Below are 23,738 nucleotides of genomic sequence, written 5' to 3' on the forward strand. Positions count from 1 at the left end.
CTAATTCCAAGGCTGCAGGAAAAGCCAGGTCTTAACCGTAGGGTGGAAATAATGCATATCTCTGGAGGCAGATGGTTCCAAAGGGTCAGAGCCACCACAGAGAAGGCTCTTCCCCAGGTCCCGTCAGCCAACATTATTTGGCAGACAGGACCTGGAGAAGGCCAACTCTGTGGGCTCTTAGTAGGCGCAGTGAGGTATTAGGGAGAAGGGGTATTTACTGTGTCTAAAAATGTTGGCAGGGGACAGCATGAAGCCAAATAACTTAAACACATTACACCCCAATCACGAATTTTTCAGCGAAAACGTGCTGAATATTGCAAACAATCAGTTCTAGTGGAGAGTTTGGGGGGTACAAAATGTTTACTTCTTCTTGGGGGGCGGGGCATAACAGAAAATAATTGAGAAACACTGGGTTAAGTGACATTTTACCCCCTTTCCCTCTTTTTGCTTGCGCAATTTCTACTGCGCGCCAACCGGCAGCCTTGCTCTGGTTCGCGAGGCAAGGCGATGTTTTTGAGCGGAGTCGATTTGCTCGTTCCCGCCAACGGCGCGACCGGCGGGCCTCCTCGCGTTGCCGCCTCTGTTCTTCGCCGGGCGGAGGCGGGCCGGGCCTCTGGAAAAAGCTCTTTGACTTCGAAGCACGAGTGTATTATCTGATGTTATCACAGCAATCTCTACATGCAAGCCCTTATGGCGCAATTTCCCATTGAAGAACTCGGTGCGCTAGAACAACTTCCTCCGCAACGTTAGGTTCTCACGAAAATCCTCCCACTCATCCAAGTGTTGAGCAAAATAACCTGTGGCTTACTTACTGTTGCTATTTCTAGGCGCTTTCAAGCGTCCCGGCTTGAAATGAGAGGGAGGGAAGGAGAAAGGCAAAGAGGGAGGAGAGGGAAAAGAAAGGGAAGAGACAAGAGACATAGATAGAAATAAACACACACACACATAGAGGGTGGAGTAGAGAGGGGTAGGGAAAGAGAAAAACAGAAAGGTTGACTCATGATATGTCGCTGACACGTGTCCTATGGCTCCCCTCTTGGTGCGTTACGGCCCAGTCGTCGCGCAAGTCTAGCCAGTTCCTTGTCGAGCGCTCGCGTTCATACCCCTCGGGGAGCCGCACTCGGCTGGCTGCTCAAAACCAGGAAGGTCGATCTCGATTACCGTTTGGATGGGAGATCACCAGAAGATCACCCAGTGGAAGTCGAGGAAACTCCCCATAAAGGAGGCAATGGCAAACCACTTCGCTTTGTGTTAGCTGAACACCAGCTAAATTCCCTTTGGGGAATCCTTGTCTATTTTTCCATCTTCATGGCGCCTTAAGATTGCGACTATACTTCGTGTGTTTGAAATCCTTGGTGTGTGTGTGTGTGTGTGTGTGTGTGTGTGTGTGTGTGTGCGATCCTTCAAACCATTGTTTGCTTGTTTGAATTTATATGCAGCTCATCTCACATTCTGCCACGTCCCATCTGCTGCAAACATATTGAGGGCGACTTCAAGAGATAGACGGACATATTCATAGATCTTTACTGAATTAATTTATTTATTTTGTCAAGTAGGCTTTGGTAGTATACAAAGAAATAACGATGTTTATATACATGACACTGGTAAGAGAGAAACAATAGGATGGACGGACGGAAAGACAGAGAGATAATAGAGAGATGGGTAGATAGATAGCGAGAAGTTTGCTCGCTTTTCCAGCAACGATTTGTCTGCGCGCTGAGTCCCGATGCCTCTTTTAACCAAAAAGCTGGTGTAACCGGTTTAATAGGCAAAGCAGCAGCTTCTCTTGATTCCCTCTTCTAATTTTCTCTTTCTTTCCTGACGGATGGTGGTTTTGAGAGTTTCCTTCCGGAGGGGGAATTTGCCAGCAGAAAATTCTGCGTTGCCGAAAAGCAATTTTTACAGAGATTATGCAAATCAGTTTAAAGAGTGAAAGACGGTTCACTTGCTTTAAAAGTGAGTAATACAGTACTTTTATCATCTTATATTTCCATAGAGAAATTTTACGTCAAGGAATCTTCACAGGCAGAGCATTTCCGGGGAAAAGAAACGACTACGGGGTTTCACCTAAAATTGCTACGAATATTTAAAACCTATTAAATAGCTTCCTCCCCCCCCCTGAGGTTAGTATATTTTAATATTATAATAGCCTTTTATCGTTACCGATCAAACGATAGCACAATAAACTACAGTATTTAAAAAATGGCTATTGTGCTGTATTCTGCATAACTCCCTTTGAACATAATAGCGTTCCTTCTGAAACACGAATAGATTTTCTTATGCAGCAAGGGGATTGCTTATTTTGCCAAAAATTATTGCATAATTAAATTAAATATATTGGTATGTTTTAAATTTTTATAGGCTTTTATCTAAATGGACATCACGTTAATTTTTGTATTAAATGGACATAATATTCCTGTTTTCTAAATAATTTGTACAATCTTATAGAAATATGTCAAAGGGTTAAATAAGGTTCAGGAGGGAAGTGTTTTTATTAGGAAAGTGAACACAAGAATAAGGGGACACAATCTGAAGTTAGTTGGGAGAAAGATAAAAGCAACATGAGAAAATATTATTTTACTGAAAGAGTAGTAGATCCTTGGAACAAACTTCCAGCAGACGTGGTTGGTAAAACCACAGTAACTGAATTTAAACATGCCTGGGATAAACATAGATCCATCCTAAGATAAAATACAAAAAATAGTATAAGGGCAGAGTAAATGGATCATGAGGTCTTTTTCTGCCCTCAGTCTTCTATGTTTCTAAATGTATCCAGTTCATTTTTGGATAATTGTACATTTTATCAGTAATAGTGCATATTTTAGCAGTACATGAGATTTGGCATTGTTTATAAATTCTCTGTGACTAATAGCTTTCAGCAAGTAGACAATATTTCAGTTTTAAATGAAACTAGACACTAATAAAAATGCTGATTTGTTATATTACTTGAAAATAAAGTAAGCACCCTTTTAGTTAATTACCAGAGAGAGTAAATGTTTTGAATTGACTTACTTTTGAGCAGATAGTAAAGATATTAAAGTTGGGTAGCTAGTATATTAAAATAAATAAAAATAAGCTGTAACTGTCCTTAATCATCAGCCAAATTATAACAACTGAAATAAGATTTATTGTACTTTTGTAAGATACAATTTTGCCTAGGAAGATCTTGATCTTGATGGGGACAGGTAACTAATGGCTGATTCCAAGATTCTTTCATGTCATTTCTTTTCATTATCTATGTTTTAGTATGATGGTTCAGATGGTTTTTCTTTGGCATGGTTTCATGTTGATAGTTCAACAATAAAGTCTACCTTTTTCTAGAAAGTAGTAAGATACTGTTAGAAATTACTTTTATGTAAACTAATATTACTAATACAAATGCACACCCACACCCATCGTTCCCTCTAAGCTGAGCAGTGAGCAATCGCTCACTTAAAAATCATCATCAACTCAGAGTTTTCCAAACCTGCCCAGAAGCCGAGAGGGAAAGAGTGAGAGGGAAGGAGAGAGAGAGGAAGAGAGAGAAACAGATAGAAAAAAGAGAGGAAGGAAAAGAGAAAGAAAAAGAATGGGAGTAAGGAAGAGAGAAAGAAAATCAAAATCTAGTTTGAAACTAGCTCAACTATTTAAGTGGCATTTTGATATTGATAGAGTTGCCCTATTATGAGCTCACTGTTATAGACACACAGTACAGTATTTTATTTTGAAATTCTCTGAGGCAAAACAGGGTGGGTTTTTTATTTATTTGTTTGTTTGTTTGTTTGTTTGTTTATTTATTATTTCTGTGCCGCCCAGTCCCAAAGGGACTGCCGCTCAGACACTATACTTTTCCGCCCACCCCCCAAAAAATTTAGAGGGAACACTGCCCACACCCATACATATTAATATATTTCCTATTGGAAATGTTTATTCTGATTTTTAAATTTGAGGGGGGGGGGGGGTTTAGTTCTGTTTAATTTTATTTCTCGTGTATTAGTGGTCTTTAATTTGCAACACTTTTTGTTTACCTTTTTAATTTCTCTTTTGGTTTTTTTTTATAATCTTGAATAAATTCAATAAATGGAAAAAATAGTTTAAAAACCCCTTTAAGTTGCCTGACAAAGGAAATTACCCAGAGATGTTTTGTTTAATTCTGTTTTATTCTATAGTACTATACTGGCATTTTTGGGCAAGCATATATGTGTGGGATGACTGGAGGGAGAAATGAAGAAAACAAAAAGTATCAAATATTTATACTTGAATGTATTGAGCTTATTAAATGTATTGAGTCTTTTGATTCTTTCCTTTTTGTGCAGTAAAACATGAAACCTACTTTAGCTGATTACTGTATTCTAGTCCTCACATTTATCTGTGTGCTCAAATCAGGTAAGTTCCTTGTAAACAGTTTTTCAAATAATCAGTGAGAGGTTTTTTTAAAAAAAGAAGCAATCATATTTATGATAATTATCCTGGTTATTAAGTAGATGTAAGCTTTTACTTTTCTTTTAAAATTCAGCAGGCAATTTTTCTGTGCAAGTGGACAAAACTATTTGTATTTCATAAAAAATACTGTGGAATGCTGACCTAGTTTTAAATAGATATCAATTAAGGAGTGATGATCTGAATTGTAGACTCAGGAGTTTACTAAAGAGTTTATCTCAGTGTTTCTCAAACATGACAATTTATAATATATAAACTTTAACTCCTAAAATCCCCCAGCCAGCATAATAATTGAATTCCACCCATTTTAAAGTTGCCAAGTTTGAGAAACACAGAGTTGCTAACAAATTAACAGAGTTGAAAGGTTTCTGGATATACAGAGCTTCGCAGTAGGACTTGACAAGATGCCAGGATTTATATTGTGGCAATTTAGGAACTAGTGCAGAGAAATAACGAAGACACTTTTGTAGAAAATAGTAGTAAACAGCTTTACTCTTCAGTGCAATCAAAATATATTCTGTCTTAGCCTTCTATTTACAAATGTTGCTTTAACAATATGCAGTAAAACTTACATACATGTAGCTACTAAACCAACCCAGGTTTCTCCATATCAAAACTACAGCTCTAACTCAATTAACTCGCACTCAAACTGCTCCAGCCAACTACAGCCAACCTTAACAGCCAGCAAATCATTGTAAAGTTGCTTTGCATTTTATAATGCTTTGGCCCAATCAGATTGCAGCTTACACCCTATAACTCAGCACTGTTTAACATATTTACATCCTTCATTTACCTTATATGGTAACATAATGGAATATCACCTAGGATTGAGCTAATCCTTGGCAGAAAGCACTTGGTATGTCATATGAGGGTCACCCAGAGAGAAACGCACCACATTTTTTTCCTCAGCCTACAGTAATGGTATGAATGAGAAACTTTAGATATACATTATTTGAATTGTTTTTGCATTTCTTCAGACAGATAATGTAGCTGCAGCAGTGTTTCGAAATGGCTTCTGTAAGTGATATACATTATAAGCAGTGTGTTGTCATTGAATTTCTCACTGGGGAGAAAGAAACTTTTGGTAACATTCACAAACGTTTGTGTACAGTTTATGGAGAATTTGCAGTCGACAGAAGTACAGCTGGGCACAGGGGGTGAGACCATTAGAAGATGGTTCGGCAGAGCGCCAAGGCTTTGCAACCAGAACAAGGAGTGGTACCGACAGGGTATACATGCCCTTGTGTCTCGCTGGAGGAAGGCCATAGAACGGGATGGAAATTACGTGGAAAAATAGGGAGCGTAGAAGAAACATCATTCTTTCTTGTGTGTAACTTTCATTGTGTTCAAAAATAATTGTTGAAGAAAAAAATGTGGTGCATTACTTTCTGGGTGCACCTCGTATAGTCCAACCCCCTTCCCCACTCAAGTAGGAGTGTCTACACCAGCGATAGTGAACCTGTTTTGGTTCGCATGCAAAAGGGGTGCGTGCATGCATGCACGTACCCACACTCCTTCCCTCCCTCCCCGCACATGTGTCCCCCACCCTGCCCCCCATGCATCTGCGCAGGCCTTACTGAAGCTTGGTATGTAAAAAAATGCCCAAATGGGCAAACAGGAAGTTCAGGAAAACGCACTTCTGGTTTGCTGTTGTGCTGTTTCTTTGCACTCCCGAGAGTTCAGGGAAGATTCCTGAAGCTCCGGAGTGCAAAAAACAACACAATGGTCAAATTGGAAGTTCAGAAAATGCACTTCTGGTTTGTTCATTGGTTTGCTTTTTGTACTCTGGAGCTTCAGGAAGCTTCTCTGAACCCTACGGAGTGCAAAAAACAGCAGAACTGCAAACCGGAAATGCATTTTTATGAACTTCTGGTTTGTCTGTTGGGAAATTTTTTTGCCTCCGGGGCTTCATGGAAGCTTTCCTGAAGCACCCAGAGGGCGAGACAGCTTTTCCCGAGGCCGAAAATTAGCACATGCACGCTGGAACTAACCCAGAGCAAAGTTTTGCTGGCCCTCTGTGTGCCACCTGTGGCACATGAACCATAGCTTTGTATCACGGCTCTACACCATTTATGATAGAATAGAATAGCTAATAAAATCAATTCCAAAGCTGTTTTCTGAGATGCTATTTCATAAAAAGAAAGGTAACTTTAGATTTCTGTTTAGATATTAATTGCAGTTAGCTTTGTAATGCTTCTTTTGTCTCTTCTTTTTGTGCAGTTCTAATTTATACCCTACTCCATAAAGGAATCAAAATAGTAAACTAAATCTTTCAGTGCAGAGGTCACTATGGTTTTGTGACAGGATTATAATTATGGTTACAGGTAGTGTTTTTATTTATGATCACAATTGAGCTTTAAATTTCTGTTAAGTGACACATTTCTTAAATGAGTTTTGTTTTGAGCAAAACTTGTTCATTGCATCATTGCAGTTGTTAAAATAGTAACATAATTGTTAAATGAATCTGGCTTCCCCATTGATTTTGCTTGTTAGAAGGCAGTAAAAGGTATCCTATTTCTTGGAGTATAAAATGCACCTTTTTAGTCCCTGAAACAGGGTGAAAACCTGGGTGCATCTTATACACCGAATATAGCCCCACCCAGCCACCCCCACTCTTTGGTCTCTGCCTTGCTAACTTACCTCCTTGTGCAGCCCAGAGCTTGATTAGCATAAGCAATTGAGTATCAGCCTCTGATACACAGCTGATTCAGAAACAGGCAAGCCACCTACTAGAATTGAAAGTGAAACTAGCTGCAAGTAATCAAATTGCTCTGGTGGACTACTGGCAATGTTGGACTGCTGAAATAGCTAGGAGGTAAGTCAATAACTATAAAGGTCTATAGAATGTTCAAATTGTTAGACTTATTTTTTAAAGACTGCTTTATTATTGTTTTAGACCAGCGTTTCCCAACCGGTGTGCCGCGGCACACTAGTGTGCCGCGAGACACGGTCAAGTGTGCCGCGAAGCTCCTAGGGAAGCTCCAGCTGGGCGGGGCGCTGCCGGTGCCTCCGACCTGGAGCTCCCACTCGCAGCTGTCCCCCGGCTACTGCCCGATGCCGCTGTTTCCGGCGCTCTCCTGCTGGGCCCCAAAGAAGGAAGGCGGGAAAAAGGAGGCGCGAAGAATGAAGCTCTCCTTTTCCCCGCCTTCCTTCTTTGGGGCCCAGCAGGAGAGCGCCGGAAACAGCGGCATCGGGCAGTAGCCGGGGGACAGCTGCGAGTGGGAGCTCCAGGTCGGAGGCACCGGCAGCACCCCGCCCAGCTGGAGCTTCCCTGGCGTTGGCGGCAAGTGTCCTTTGGGGCCCGGTGGGAGGGCACTGGCAGTGGGAGCGGGAGGGTGCCTGCTGCAGCGGTCCCAGGCAGTCGCGGGGAGATGGCGGCGGCGAGAGGGAGCTCCAGGGTGGAGGCATCGACGGCGGTTGGACGTGCTGCTGGAGACGTACATGCTGGCGCTGCGTTGGAATGTATAATTTAAAACACAATGATTTCCTACCCTTCACATAGAGAAATGTTTCCAGCCATATAGAAAGCAGAAGGTGTTTGAAGAAAACAATCCTTTGAGGCTTGACTGCTCTATTCCACGCTATGAACGTGCAAACTCTACCGTGAACTGGTACATGAATGGAAATGACACGCCTTTAATTACACAACCTTCTTCAAGAGTATTTCAACAGCAAACCCGCCTCTGGTTTATTCCTGCAATAGCTCAAGATTCAGGATTGTATGACTGTGTTATAAGGTAAGGAATTGCATGTATTGGTTCAGGGAGTAGTGGGGTAGTTGTCTTTTGATACCTCATGGGGAATTTAAACTGTAGTTGGGGTTATCTAAGCTTAGTGAAATCTATACCAAAGTAGAGACCAGGGTCCCGCATTACATTCTGGGCTGACTTCCTCAGAGCAAGGGTTGAAAAGTGGGTATCTCTTTACAGCATTGATAATTGTGTGGGATTGGTTCATGATTGAAAGCTTCTTGGGCATTGTCAGTTAACTGAAGTTTGGAAATGATGCCAGCTCTATTTTAATTAGTCTGTGTTAGTCTGCAGTGTATAGTTTGAATTAGGTATTTACTGTGTGGTCGATCATAACAAATTCTATCAATCTGCTGATGGCTCTTTTTTTAGAGCACCAAAATTATGGATATGATTGACTACATAAACAACAGAAAATCCATAGCTTTCCTGTAGGTAGAAGCTGTTTTTCTATAGGATTTTTATTTCAGCAGTCACAGCATTTTCTAGAGAGCAATGATGCTTCATATCATATTGTCATTGCATATAAAACTATCAGGACTGTTGACAGCAGTTCGGATAGGGGACAGAAGTTTAGCATTACCGCCAGGCATGGGGGAGTTGAGACACCTTTTTTTATATTTTATGTTTGGTATGTATGTGTTGTTTGGTTTTTTAAATATGATAGGGTTTTATATGCTTCTTTTTAATATTAGATTTGTTTCGCTATAATATTGTTTTTTATTACTGTTGTGAGCCGCCCCGAGTCTTCGGAGAGGGGCGGCATACAAATCTAATAAATAATAATAATAATAATAATAATAATAATAATAATAATAAGTATTATTATTATTATTATTAGCAGTAGCAGCCAGATTTATATGCCATAGTACTTTACAGCTCACTTTTAAGCAGTTTACAGGATCAGCATATTGCCTCCCACAATCTGGGTCCTCATTTCACTGACCTTGGAAACATAGATGACTGAGACAGCCTTAAGGCTGTCAGGATCGAACTGCTGGCAGAATTAGCCTGTACTACTGCATTCTAACCACTGCACCACTATGACTGTTACTTTACTGAAAATCTGAAATACACCTTTGTCAGATGTTTTTTTTTTCCTTGATGGAAGTGTGTTGTACACTAGCACAGAGGTATTATAATGTCAAACTGAGAAACTTTTGACAGATGATATTTGGAATAACCATGATGTGTTCCATGCTACCATCAAACCTATTTTAAAATTGCACTTATAAATCTATGCTGCTTTTGACTAAATAAATTTGCATTGCAACTTCCTGAAAAACAAACAAACCACAGCATTTTTATTACTTGCTAGAGGTTGATTTGTTTTGTGCATGAGAATTTGAAAAGGTGAAAGGAAGTAGAGGTGGGATTTTTTTTTCTACCAGTTCTGTGGGTGTGACCTGGTGGGTGTGGCGTAGCGTGGCTTAGTGGGTGTGGCAGGGGAATCCCCATTTCCTCCCGATCAGCTGGGACATGGGAGGCAGTGAATAAATAGGGGCAGTACCTGTAACAAATCATATTTACCGGTTCTCTGACCCACTCAAAATTTCTGCTACCAATTGTCCAGAATTAATCAGAACCTGCTGAAACCCACCTCTGAAAGGAATTGACCCAGAAACAGCAGTCTATTAGACAACTGTAAACAAAGTTAATTACAAAGAGGGGGTAAATCATTAACTTATTTTGTATCTATTTTTATTAATATTGATCTAGATCAGTGGTTCTCAACCTTTCTAATGCTGCGACCCCTGAATACAGCCCCCCATGTTGTGGTGATCCCCAACCATAAGCCTAGCACCAATTCTCCCAACAGAACTTTAAGCAGATTGGCAGGAAGGTCAGAGGGACACCCCCACTGTAAACACCTGATTGGTCGGATTGTAAAAATATGTTCCAAGGCGCCAGAATAGACGCTTTAGTTCCTAACATCATAGGAAATTTGTATTTTCCCAGGGTCTTAGGTGACCCCTGTGAAATGGACATTCGATCCCCAAAGGGGTCCCGACCCCCAGGTTGAGAACCACTGATCTAGATGGTGAATGATTTTAACCTCAGACTTGGACTAAGAATAATTTACTGGTTGCCCAGTTTAATAGTTTTGGATGTGGTAGCAATAATGTATAAGAAAATACAAAGTTTTGGTAAAATATTCAGGCAGAAAATAGAATTGTACTGTATAAAAAGAATAATTTTAACATTTTAACATTTAGTTATAGGAATTCAACAAGATGTTATAAGTACAGCGTCCAAATTACAGTTCTCAATAACAGCGCTGGTCTTTGTTTTAATGAAAACTACTATTTTACGCAAACCTTGTTTCCAAGAGGACCATCCCAGGTTATATGTCATCAAGTGAATGCATTTGGAATGGAAGTGGATTATATTTCCATGCATTGGTATAAGGTATAGACCTTTTAAAATTCTCCTTTCTGTATTTTTAGTGGATGTTAAATGAATGTTAGCAGTTACAAAAACTAGTATCTTGCTTTCCCTTTGTAATACAGTGGTACCTCGGTTCTCGACCACAATCCGTTCCAGAAGTGTGGTCGAGAACCAATTTGGTCAAGAACTGAATTAATTTATCCCATAGGAAATAATGGAAATGGATTTAATTGGTTCCCAGCCCATTGACTTGCTGGGAACCAATTAAATCTACAGTATTTCCTCTATTTCCTATGGGATAAAGATCTGAGGGGACGGGGTGAGAGGGAATGGGAGTCGGAATCCTGACACGCCCCTCCTGGCCGCCCTCTTAACAGCCTCCCAGTCTCTACCTTGTAACTGCTCCAAGCTGCAGGAAGGGTAGGGCTGGCTGCAATACCGGCAGCTTCGGGGGGCTCCTTTCCACAGCAGTTCAGTTCATTACCTCCAGGCAGCTGCACCAACTTTTTCTTTCCTGGTGGCGGCTCCGGCGGCTTCCCTTCGAGGAGCAGCAGCAGCGTCAGGAACATCACATGATGAAGGGAAGCCGCCAGAGCCGCCGCCGCCAGGAAAGAAAAAGTTGGTGCAGCTGCCTGGAGGTAATGAACTAAACCGCTGTGGAAAGAAGCCCCCCGAAGCTGCCGGTATTGCAGCCAGCCCTACCCTTCCTGCAGCTTGGAGCAGTTACAAGGTAGAGACTGGGAGGCTATTAAGAGGGCGGCCAGGAGGGGCGTGTCAGGATTCCGACTCCCATTCCCTCTCATCTCGTCCCCTCAGATCTTACATTTCGGATAGTGAACAAAATTTTCTGTTCAGTATCTGAATTTTTGTTCGGATACCGAAGCAAATTTTTGCAGAAAATTTTGTTCGGTATCCGAAATGTACGAAAACCAAAGCGTTCGAGGTACCACTGTATTAGCACAGTGGCAGGGAAGAAACTTTGAAGAAACAGGTGAAATTATGATTCATTGCCCATTAAACTTATAGAGTAATTCCTTGAATTGTCTCTGTTGTGAGGCAGAGCTCAAGGTCTGTGGATCACTTACATTCTGTATAATGTAGCTCAAAGAGTTGCTAAGAGGAAAGCTAAAAGAGGGTTGGCATACAAACAAACAAACAAAAAAATAAAATAAAATAAAATAAAATAAAATAAAATAAAATAAAATAAAATAAAATAAAATAAAATAAAATAAAATAAAATAAAATAAAATAAAATAAAATAAAATAAAATAAAATAAAATAAAATAAAATAAAATAAAATAAAATAAAATAAAATAAAATAAAATAAATAAAACCAAAAGTTCTCCAGAAAGACAAATATTGAGAATAATAAAAAGAAAAAATGTTCAAAATAAATGCATTGATACCCTTATAGAATAAAGATCCATAAACTGAATTCATTGGTGACTACATGAAGAATACAAGCTTCTCTGAGATATTCTTTTAGTTGTCCACAATATCCTAGACCAGTGATGGTGAACCTATGGCACGGGTGCCACAGGTGGCACACAGAGCCATATCTGCTGGCACACGAACCGTTGCCCTAGCTCAGCTCCAATGTGCATATATGTGCCGGCCAGCTGATTTTTAAACTTGCACAGCGGCTCTGGGAGGGTGTTTTCGGTTTCCAGAGAGCTTCCGGGGGTGTCGTCCCCCGGCTCCAGGGAAGCCTTGGAGCCTGGAGAGTGCAAAACACGAGCCTACTGGGCCTACCTACCAGTCAGGGGAAGCTGTTTTTGCCCTGCTCAGGCATTGAATTGTGGTATGCGCAATAGTTCATGTCCACACTCTTGGCACCCAAGGAAAGAAAGGTTCGCCATCACTGTCCTAGACACATACACAAACACACTCACACATATACACACAGAGCACAAATCAGATTATAAATGTATAATCTTAAAGAACTCAGATCTGTCATTGCTACCCCCCTGACTGATTTGTTTAACCAATCCCTGTTAACAGGAGATGTTCCTGAGGATTGGAGAATGGCCAGTGTTGTGCCTATCCACAAGAAGGGCGGTAGAGAAGAAGCTGGTAACTACAGGCCAGTTAGCTTGACATCAGTTATAGTTAAAATGATGGAGACTCTACTCAAAAAGAGGATAAATCAGCACCTAAAAAACAATAACTTATTGGACCCAAATCAGCATGGCTTTACTGAAGGCAAATCATGTCAGACTAATCTCGTTGATTTCTTTGACTATGTCACAAAGGTGTTGGATCAAGGTGGTGCCGTGGATATTGCCTATCTGGACTTCAGCAAAGCCTTTGACACGGTTCCACATAAAGAGCTGATAGATAAATTAGTGAAGATTGGACTTAATCCCTGGATAGTTCAGTGGATTTCAAGCTGGCTGAAGATTTAGACATCAGAGAGTTATTGTTAATGGCGAGTATTCTGAGCAGAGACAGGTTACAAGCGGTGTGCCACAAGGGTCTGTTCTGGGTCCTATTCTTTTTAATAAGTTTGTGAGTGACATAGGGGAAGGTTTGGTAGGGAAGGTTTGCCTATTTGCCGATGACTCTAAAGTGTGCAATAGGGTTGATATTCCTGGAGGGGTCTGTAATATGGTAAATGATTTAGCTTTACTAGATAAATGGTCAAAGCAATGGAAACTGCTGTTTAATGTTTCCAAATGTAAAATAATGTACTTGGGGAAAAGGAATCCTCAATCTGAGTATTGCATTGGCAGTTCTGTGTTAGCAAAAACTTCAGAAGAGAAGGATTTAGGGGTAGTGATTTCTGACAGCCTCAAAATGGGTGAGCAGTGTGGTCGGGCAGTAGGAAAAGCAAGTAGGATGCTTGGCTGCATAGCTAGACGTATAACAAGCAGGAAGAGGGAGATTGTGATCCTCTTATATAGAGCGCTGGTGAGACCACATTTGGAATACTGTGTTCAGTTCTGGAGACCTCACCTACAAAAAGATATTGACAAAATTGAATGGGTCCAAAGACGGGCTACAAGAATGGTGGAAGGTCTTAAGCATAAAATGTATCAGGAAAGACTTAATGAACTCAATCTGTATAGTCTGGAGGACAGAAGGAAAAGGGGGGGACATGATCGAAACATTTAAATATGTTAAAGGGTTAAATAAGGTTCAGGAGGGAAGTGTTTTTAATAGGAAAGTGAACACAAGAACAAGGGGACACAATCTGAAGTTAGTTGGAGGAAAGATCAAAAGCAACGTGAGAAAATATTATTTCACTGAAAGAGTAGTAGATCCTTGGAACAAACTTCCAGTAGATGTGGTTGGTAAATCCACAGTAACTGAATTTAAACATGCCTGGGATAAACATATATCCATTGTAAGATAAAATACAGGAAATAGTATAAGGGCAGACTAGATGGACCATGAGGTCTTTTTCTGCCGTCAGTCTTCTATGTTTCTATGTTTCTATGTTTCTATGTATACAAATGTAATAAATAATAAATAATAAATGTATGCAAATGTAATAATATATTTAATACATATTTAATAATAATATAATACATATTTTAAAATATTTTTTACAAATAATAATAATAATAATAATACATTATAAAATTCTCAGATATATGTTAAAACAAAACACTACATCCTCTAACATAGTGTTTCCCAACCTTGGCAACTTGAAGATATTTGGACTTCAACTCCCAGAATTCCCCAGCCAGCAAATGCACTAACAGTGCAAAAGTCCGAAGTAAACAATTTTTAGCACTTTGCTAAATTGTAAAAAAGAATATGCTAGCCTCAACACCGGTATAATTATAATACCATTTTGTAGTATGTATGATTCCTCTCACAAAAGGGGACACATTTGCTATATATATCCAGGGGTCACACACACCCCTTTTTACTTTGGATGCCCCCATACAGCAAAAAAGTGTTGGTTATGACCTATAAAGCCCTTCATGGCATCGTACCAGAAAATCTCTGGGACTGCCTTCTGCCGCACGAAACCCAGCGACTGGCGAGGTCCCACAGAGTTGGCCTTCTCCGGGTCCCTTCGACGAAACAATGTCGTCTGGCAGGACCCATGGGAAGAGCCTTCTCTGTGGTGGCCCCGACCCTCTGGAATCAGCTCCCCCGGGAGATTAGGACTGCCCGCACCCTCCCTGCCCTTCGCAAACGCCTCAAAACCCACTTCTGTCGTCAGGCATGGGGAAATTGATTCCTCTGGGCCGTTTCTGCTTTATGTATGGTCTGTATGAGATGTATGATTGTTTTTTATATTAAGGGTTTTAAATGTGTTTTAATCATTGGATTTGTATTGTTTCTTGTTGTGAGCCGCTCCGAGTCTTTGGAGAGGGGCGGCATACAAATCTAATAAATTAATAAATAAATAAAATAAAATAAAATAAATAAATAAATAAATAAATAAATAAATAAATAACCTTGCATTGCACTCAGAAGGCAATTAATATTGTTGCTTCAACATAAAGGTCTTCCAGTACCACTTATTATTTGCTGCTGCATTCTTGACTAACTGCAATTTCTGACTACCTTCTATGATTGACCTACTAGTAACCTATTTTAAAAACCAGATCTTGAGATTATTAGCACATGTATCATCAAAATTTCCTGCTGTAGGTAGAGAGACACAATCAAAAGCAAGTGGAAGTTTCCACTCGCCACTGTTATTATCTAGATGTCTAGTAACACAAACTGCGAACTAATATCTCTTTACAAAAAGCAGTTAAGTATATATATATATATGTGGAGGTACATATATACAGAGTAATCAAATTTACATACTGATAAGTATGTGTGATTGGCAGGCCTATTAAAATATCTTACAATTAAGAAGCATTTTCTTCCCCTTTTTGTCATTGACTTTGTCACTTGACTTTTGTCATTTTACTTTGTTATATTTAGGAATGTAAGCCAATACAAGGAGAACAATTTGAGTTACTCAGAAACAATCTTATTTTGAAAGATGTGAAGAAAGATGATGGGGGAAAATATGTATGCAAAGGAACCTATACCTATAGGGGAAATAAATACAATTTTTCAAATAGTATTTTGGTAAATTTATCAGGTAAGTAATTGTGTTATCAGCAGAATGGTAATTTGCTACTATATTACCTGGGCAACGAATGTTTTCCACTGTCTTTTTTCTGTCTGCTCATTTATATTTATAATATATATATTTATAATCATTGTTATTGTTGTTATTATTATTATTATTAATTAGATTTGTATGCCGCCTTCTCCAAAGACTCATATTTCAAAACAGATTTAATGCAGTTTTCAAAATGATCATGTTATATATTAATCGATAGCATTTGAGACATGTTGTACCACTATTATACACATAATCTCAAACGATATTTAATATTCCAAATGTCCTTTTAATCACTGTTAGTGTATAAAATGCATGCAATTGTAGGGGAAAATTCAAATTTAAATATAGTTTACAACAGATTAATGCTTTTTTATTCCAATTAAAAGTATTAGAAGTTCAATTGTTCTGCCAGCATGAAGATTCTTTAAATAAAAATTAGTTGGTTCTTTTTATAAACTTTGATCGAATAATGTATTTAGGTGAATGAAGATTTATCATAGGTTTTTCCTGCTGTTGGTATTTATAACAATTAGGCATACTGGATTATTGTTTGATTTTAATTTTTATATGTCACCCAACATCATTTTTAAAAAAATGGGTGACCACGTAATTGTATCTGTGTCTCCCTCTCCCTCCTATTCTCCCTCCCCACTCTCTCCTCCTCCCCCTCTTCCTCCTACTCCCACTCTATCTACATACTATCTGTCTCTCTCTCTTTCTCTCTCTCCCTCCCTCCCTCTTCTTCTCTCTCCCCTAAGCTCTTGCACTGAAAAATATGAAAAAGCTGATTTCTTTAATGCTTTAGGAATGGTAGTTTAGGGGCCAGCATTGTTGCTAAAAGAGATTATGTAGTCTGCAATTTTTCTGCAAATCCATTCATACTCCCACACCATTCAACAGTTTTCATCACAAGATGCATAGCTAAATGTCTATGGAGATTCTCATCCAGGTCATGGAAACAGTACTATTAGTCTCCCCTTTGTTAGGTTGTAGTAGAGGGAAAGAAAGTAGTCATGGCTGTTAAATAATACTTGTTAAAAGACAAAATCCATGATATTCCTCTTCCTGAATTGCATCCAAGCTATTCACATATCAAAATGATTTACAAAAATTGCTTTAGTTTACAAGCATCTTCTTTTAACCACAGTGATGCCAATGTAACATTAGAGTGGCACAATGCCCTTTTCACCATTTCATTTCTGTTGTATCCTGAAATGGCTACCTTGTAACTCTGTAAATAGTTTGTTCCTCTTTCCAGCGCTGTCTGAGCCCAAGCAGGAAGTCGCTCCTGATTGGCTCAGACGCGGCCGGCTCTAGCTTTGGCGGGAACCGCAAAAGTATAAAAGGAGCGGTTTCTCCAGGCAGAGTCAGTCGGTACTCGCTGAATTGTCACTTTGCTTTGCTGAGCTGTCACTTGTTCTCTGAGCTGAATAAAAGTACCGATTGCTCAAAACCCTGCCTCTGGGTCTACTTCACTGGCGACGAACGGACGGAAGAATCGCGTGCAAAAATGAACAAAGTCCAGATCGGCCAGGCTCCGGAACTCTTCAATCCCGAGAAAACGACCTGGGACGAATACATGACCACCTTCGAGATCTTCCTCGAGGCGGCGGGAATACAGGACGCCGAAGCCGATCGCAGACGGGCTATTTTCCTTAATTACTGCGGCGCAGAAATCCGTGGACTGGCCCAAACGCTCACCGAACCGGAGCAAGCAAGAACCGTAGCGTGGGACGTCCTACAGGAAAAGCTAGCGAGCCACTTCAAGCCGACAAAACCGGCCATGGTTTTTCGGCATCAATTTTCCATGATGGCTCAGAAGGAAACCGAGTCGATCAACCAATTTACAACGCGGCTTCGAACGGTACTTGCCCAATGCAAGTTTAAAGACCCGGAAGCTCGCCTAACCGACGCCTTGGTTTTCGGCATGAAAAACAGCACAGTGAGGAATAAACTCCTCACCGAAGAAGAGCCGACTCTACAAACCGTGATTAAACTGGCGCAAACCGCAGAAGCAGCCGACGCAGCGGCTAGAGAATTAAAAGAGCACGGAAGGCGAGAACTCATTGCCAAAATCTTCCAGCGCCGTGGAATCAGACGACCTCAATCAACCAACTCACAGCGGAGACAACTGCCTTCTGGTACAAGACCAGCCAAGACACCTGAGAGCTACTCACCCAGCCCCCTGCGCGGGCTGCCGGGGAAATCACCAGCGCCATCGATGCCCTTTCCGAGACGCTACATGCCGCCGCTGCAACCGGAGAGGCCACATCGCCATCGCTTGCAGAGCGACAACACCGGAAGACACTTTCGCCACGCCACAATACCAGCGACCACAAAACCAGACCCCCCAATCGCGAGAAAGGAGACCGTTCCGCAACTCGGGTCAACGGAACTACCCAAACGCTAACCGCGACTACTATAGAGGTAACTCTCAATTTTCCGTGAATAACACGGCAACTAAAAAGGGGGCTAAAATTGTTATCTCATTGTTACTAAATAACCAGCCTTGCTCAATGGAGCTGGATACGGGCTCTAGATATACCATCATGCCCTGGGAAAAATTTAAACTGTATATGCCTAATGTGTCTAAGACTGACCTAAATCAAACCTCTTTGGTAATCAGAGACTTCCAAGGGGGGGTAATCTCGGTCCTGGGAACAGCTAATGTACCTATCGCATTCAAGAATGTTAAATGTACCCTTCCAATGCTTATTGTAACGGGGGCCAAGCACTCTCTTCTGGGTTTAGCGTGGATGGAACCATTGGGAATCGAGATTTCGGGTGTGTATAATGTTAACTGTGATAATATGCCTAACTTTGTTAAAGAATTCCCTGAAGTGTTCAGCCCCACCTTGGGATTGTACAAGGGGCCCCCTATATCATTCTCTATTGACCCCAAGGTCCCACCGATCAGACTAAAACCTCGCAGGGTCCCCCTTCCGCTTCTCCCCAAACTAGACATACAGCTGGATAAACTCATTAGCCAAGGTATCTTGGTCCCTGTGGAACAGGGGCCATGGGAAACTCCAATAGTTACACCTTTGAAACCAGATGGTTCTTTAAGAGTTTGCGCTGATTACAAATCAACCCTGAATAAGGCACTCCAACACCACCCCTACCCCATCCCAGTTGTGCAGCAACTTCTACACTCCCTGGGGGAGGGGAAAAGGTTCGCAAAGATCGACCTGGCGCAAGCTTACCAGCAACTTCCGGTCGATGAACAAACAGCAAACGCTCAGACAATTGTAACGCACAGGGGGGCTTTCAAATGCACGAGGTTACAGTTTGGGGTAAGCATAGCCCCAGGAATATTCCAGAGCATTATGGAACGCCTATTGTCAGGGGTAAATGGGGCCATTCCATACTTTGATGACATCTTAATTGCAGGGGAAAACCAGGAACAAGTAAACAAAAGAATAAGGGAAGTACTTAAGAGGTTGCAGGACAAAGGTTTAAGGATCAAGCCTGATAAATGTGTCTGGGGAACCAACAGTATAGAATTCCTAGGATATAAAATAGATAAGGAAGGCATCCACCCCACAACAGAGAAGCTGAGAGCAATTAGGGAAGCCCCAGAGCCACGAGATAAGAATGAGTTGCAGGCATTTTTAGGCCTCCTTAATTTTTATTCCGTTTTTTTAAAGCAGAAGGCAACAGTAGCAGAGCCTCTCCATCGTTTACTCCAGAAGGAAGCCCGCTGGACATGGGGGAAAACTGAACGTGAAGCTTTTTCTCAAATAAAGAATTTATTAACTTCTAAAAGCGTAGTAGTCCAATATAGTGCTTCGCTACCCATTAGACTCACGTGCGACGCTTCGCCGTACGGCATAGGAGGAGTCCTAGCTCACGTTCTACCTAATAAGACAGAGGCCCCGATAGCATTTTTTTCAAGAACCATGACCAGCACAGAGAGGAATTATAGCCAGTTAGACAAGGAGGCTCTAGCATTAGTGGCAGGGGTAAAGAAGTTTCACAATTATATTTTTGGAAGAAGTTTTGAGCTAGTCACTGACCACAAGCCCCTACTAGGTCTGCTAGCCCCCAACAAGCCCACTCCACCTTTTATGTCTCCAAGACTAATCAGATGGGCTCTTTTCCTCTCAGGGTATCAGTATGAGCTCACCCACAAGGGGGGAAAGGAAATCAATCACGCAGACGGCCTCAGCAGGTGCCCCATAACAGACTTAGTGGAAGACCCTGTTCCTTCCACAGATGTGTTAATGATAGATCTCGAGGAAAACCCACTAACCACAGCAAAAGAGGTAGCTGCACACACGCAGCAAGATCAAATCCTTAAACAAGTGGTGAACTGTGTTCTTAAGGGATGGCAAAATGATGTTGTGAAACCTGAATTGTGTGATTTTAAAAACAAAAGACTTGAGTTATCGTATGTAAAGGGTTGTCTGTTGTGGGGAGATAGAGTGATCATCCCAAAAAATCTAAGGGAAAAGGTACTCAAAATGTTACATGTGGGTCATCCTGGGATTGTCAGGATGAAGAGCTTGGCAAGGGGGCATTTATGGTGGCCAGGGCTGGATGCTGATATTGAAAATTGGGTTTCAAAGTGTGACCCGTGCCAAGAGTCACGGCCTAGTCCCCCCAAAACAACCCCGGCTGAGTGGGAACAGCCTGCTGGTCCTTGGTCTAGAATCCACATTGATTTTGCTGGCCCGGTGGGGTCCCAGTATTTTCTAATAGCGGTTGATGCCTTCTCCAAATGGGTGGAAATAATAGCAATGAACAATATAACCACAAGTGCCACCATCAAGGTATTGAGTAGACTGTTTGCATCCCATGGTTGCCCAGATATCTTAGTGTCTGACAATGGGCCTCAACTAACAGCCAGGCAATTCGAATTGTTCTTAGATGGCCTAGGGGTCAGGCATGCCCTCATCTCACCTTATTCGCCCTGGGCTAACGGATTGGCAGAACGTTACGTTCGGGTGGCAAAGGAGGCATTGCGCAGGTCAGGCCCTGGGGATGTGCAACAAAACTTGGACCAATTCTTACTAACCCAGCACATTACCCCTAACTCACACACACATGTAAGCCCTGCAGAGTTATTGATGGGAAGAAAGTTGAGGTCACCACTAGACAGGCTAAACCCAAGGTTCTGTATTAATAATAACCAAATGTGTGTAAAACCTGAAAGAGAAATGTATTTGGGACAAAATGTATATGTAAAAAGCTTTGATGGAAATGTAAACTGGATGAAAGGAATTGTTGTTAAGCAAAATGCACCCAAGACTTATATTGTAAAACTGGAGGATGGTCGTTTGTGGAAACGACACATAGACCACATTCGAAAGCGAGCAGAAAATCAATTGCCACAAACCGCTGACATGGACTCTCCCCCTTCAACAGACTTTTGTACATTGCCCGAGCTAAGAAACACGCAAAGAGACTTATCGGGCCAGGGGGAACCATCCAGCGACGCCGAGCCATCCTCGTCCTCCGAAGCCTTCGTTGGGCCCGCCAGGCCAAGTCCGCCACACCGGGAGAACAGCGGCGAGCCATCCTCCACAGTCGATGGCGAAGGAGAAATTGAACTGCGCAGGTCAGCGCGAGCTCCTCGGAGGCCCCACCGATTGGACGACTTTGTCACATGGCTTTCTTGATGGATGTGTCCAACTATGAGGGGAGGGGTGTTGTATCCTGAAATGGCTACCTTGTAACTCTGTAAATAGTTTGTTCCTCTTTCCAGCGCTGTCTGAGCCCAAGCAGGAAGTCGCTCCTGATTGGCTCAGACGCGGCCGGCTTTAGCTTTGGCGGGAACCGCAAAAGTATAAAAGGAGCGGTTTCTCCAGGCAGAGTCAGTCGGTACTCGCTGAATTGTCACTTTGCTTTGCTGAGCTGTCACTTGTTCTCTGAGCTGAATAAAAGTACCGATTGCTCAAAACCCTGCCTCTGGGTCTACTTCAATTTCATTTTATTAGGGAAGAGGCAGGGTTTACATTGCTGTGCTTCTTTTGTCACCTGCTCCATTGTGTTGCCATTAGTTTAGAGCTCAGCATCTTTTTGCTAGTTCATAAAGTAATTCCTCTTTTTAAAAAATTCTTCACAAGAATTGCAGGAAAGTTGTAGTAAGGATGTTTTTTGTAAAAAAAAAAATCACCTGTATTTTGGAAATCTGGAAAAAGATAGGTTGCTTCAGTAAATGGCATTAGAAACATAGAAACATAGAAGACTGATGGCAGAAAAAGACCTGATGGTCCATCTAGTCTGCCCTTATACTATTTCCTGTATTTTATCTTACAATGGATATATGTTTATCCCAGGCATGTTTAAATTCAGTTACTGTGGATTTACCAACCACGTCTGCTGGAAGTTTATTCCAAGGATCTACCACTCTTTCAGTGAAATAATATTTTCTCACGTTGCTTTTGATGTTTCCCACACCTAACTTCAGATTGTGTCCCCTTGTTCTTGTGTTCACTTTCCTATTAAAAACACTTCCCTCCTAAACCTTATTTAACCCTTTAACATATTTAAATGTTTCGATCATGTCCCCCCTTTTCCTTCTGTCCTCCAGACTATACAGATTGAGTTCATGAAGTCTTTCCTGATAGGTTTTATGTTTAAGACCTTCCACCATTCTTGTAGCCCGTCTTTGGACCCATTCAATTGTGTCAATATCTTTTTGTAGGTGAGGTCTCCAGAACTGAACACAGTATTCCAAATGTGGTCTCGCCAGCGCTCTATATAAGGGGATCACAATCTCCCTCTTCCTGCTTGTTATACCTCTAGCTATGCAGCCAAGCATCCTACTTGCTTTCCCTACCACCTGACTGCACTGCTCACCCATTTTGAGACTGTCAGTACCAGTAGTGGGTTCTGAATTAATTTGCTACTGGTTTGCATGCATGCTCCTGCGCATGCATGGAAACCTCTGCCCTTATGCAGAACCATCCTAGGTGGGTGGGCGGAGCCTCCTGCTGCTGCCGCTACCAGTCTGAAGCGAGAGCAACCACCACTGTACAGTACTTGCTCAAATTCCAAGTTGTCTTATGAATCATTCTCAAAGCATTGTAGTCCTGTTATTCATCTGGATAGTATTTAAAATTTAGTTCCGGGGCCTGAATGGCTTTTGCGTTTTGTTCCCTCTATTCTTTTTGCTCTCTGATATATTTTTTAAAATTTATTTATTTATTTAAGTAACTGTATGAAAGCCATTGGGATTTCTCTTGGAATTGAAAAATACTGAATTCATACACGCCAAGCTATCAGTGAACTTATGTACATCTAAGATAATTTTTGTAACGTGTTTTAATATTCTAAAATTTACTTAACAAAACTTTGGCTTAAATGAATGCTAATTGTGCAACCATTGCATATGTATGACATAATGGTTTATATATATATATTTGTGTTCTTCAGAAGATTTACACAGGAAAAGATCTGAAATTTTGTTCCCCACAAACAATACTATTGAAGCTGAAATTGGTAAGTTCTCTACTATTATCTTAAGTGTAAAAAAAAAAAACCACAATAAAAAACTATAAACCATTTCCATTTGCACACATTTTAATCTCAATGACATTCAAAGTGTGTGAAAAGAAAAAAAATACATGCTTTCATTAATAAGATATACAGATATAAATTTGTTTATTTATAACTCTATTTTAAAAAATAACTATTTTCTATTATCCATTTTTAGGATCCAGTTTTTTTACAGAGTGCAATGTATCAAGTTTTAGAGACACTTTTATTTCTATATCCTGGAGAGTCAATAACACTCTAGTTGACAAGCTATTTAAAGGTAGAATTATAGAAGGAAATCAGTAAGTATGATATATATTTTAATACATCAATTAATCAAGCATAATTTGTTTTCCTTTTGTAATAGATTTAATGCTCGTACACTAATTAATTGTTGCAAAGACAAATGAACAACTTGGTGCTGTTTTGACACACCAAACAAATGATTAATTATTTCAGAATATTTTTGTATTTATTTATTTTATTTATTTATTCGATTTCTATGCCGCCCTTCTCCTTAGACTCAGGGTGGCTTACAACATGTTTGCAATAGCACTTTTTAACAGAGCCAGCCTATTGCCCCCACAATATGCGTCCGGGTATTATATAGACCA

General features: G+C 40.8%; 2 protein-coding genes across 6 annotated transcripts in view; both read left to right on the forward strand.

Moving 5' to 3' along the window:
* Positions 1-23,738, forward strand: part of LOC139166873 (complement factor H-like) — a 1,233,958-nt gene that overhangs the window by 638,024 nt on the left and 572,196 nt on the right. The gene's annotated exons all lie outside the window — the stretch shown is intronic.
* The window catches only part of LOC139166871 (interleukin-1 receptor-like 2), a 32,092-nt gene continuing 9,806 nt past the window's right edge, over positions 1,453-23,738 (forward strand). The window contains exons 1-8 of one of the 5 annotated variants that reach the window (XM_070751045.1): positions 1,453-1,604; positions 1,997-2,123; positions 4,296-4,365; positions 7,922-8,156; positions 10,385-10,577; positions 15,453-15,615; positions 23,023-23,088; positions 23,303-23,426. In XM_070751045.1, the coding sequence (XP_070607146.1) occupies positions 4,302-4,365; positions 7,922-8,156; positions 10,385-10,577; positions 15,453-15,615; positions 23,023-23,088; positions 23,303-23,426 (845 nt within the window). In that variant the 5' untranslated portion in view covers positions 1,453-1,604; positions 1,997-2,123; positions 4,296-4,301. Of the gene's footprint in view, positions 1,605-1,647; positions 2,124-2,321; positions 2,341-4,295; positions 4,366-7,921; positions 8,157-10,384; positions 10,578-15,452; positions 15,616-23,022; positions 23,089-23,302; positions 23,427-23,738 lie in introns of those variants that run through there. The other 4 variants (XM_070751047.1, XM_070751043.1, XM_070751044.1 and 1 more) reach the window with 4 other exon arrangements.

This window comes from Erythrolamprus reginae, chromosome 4, assembly GCF_031021105.1.
Source record: "Erythrolamprus reginae isolate rEryReg1 chromosome 4, rEryReg1.hap1, whole genome shotgun sequence".
Classification (NCBI taxonomy): domain Eukaryota; kingdom Metazoa; phylum Chordata; class Lepidosauria; order Squamata; family Dipsadidae; genus Erythrolamprus; species Erythrolamprus reginae.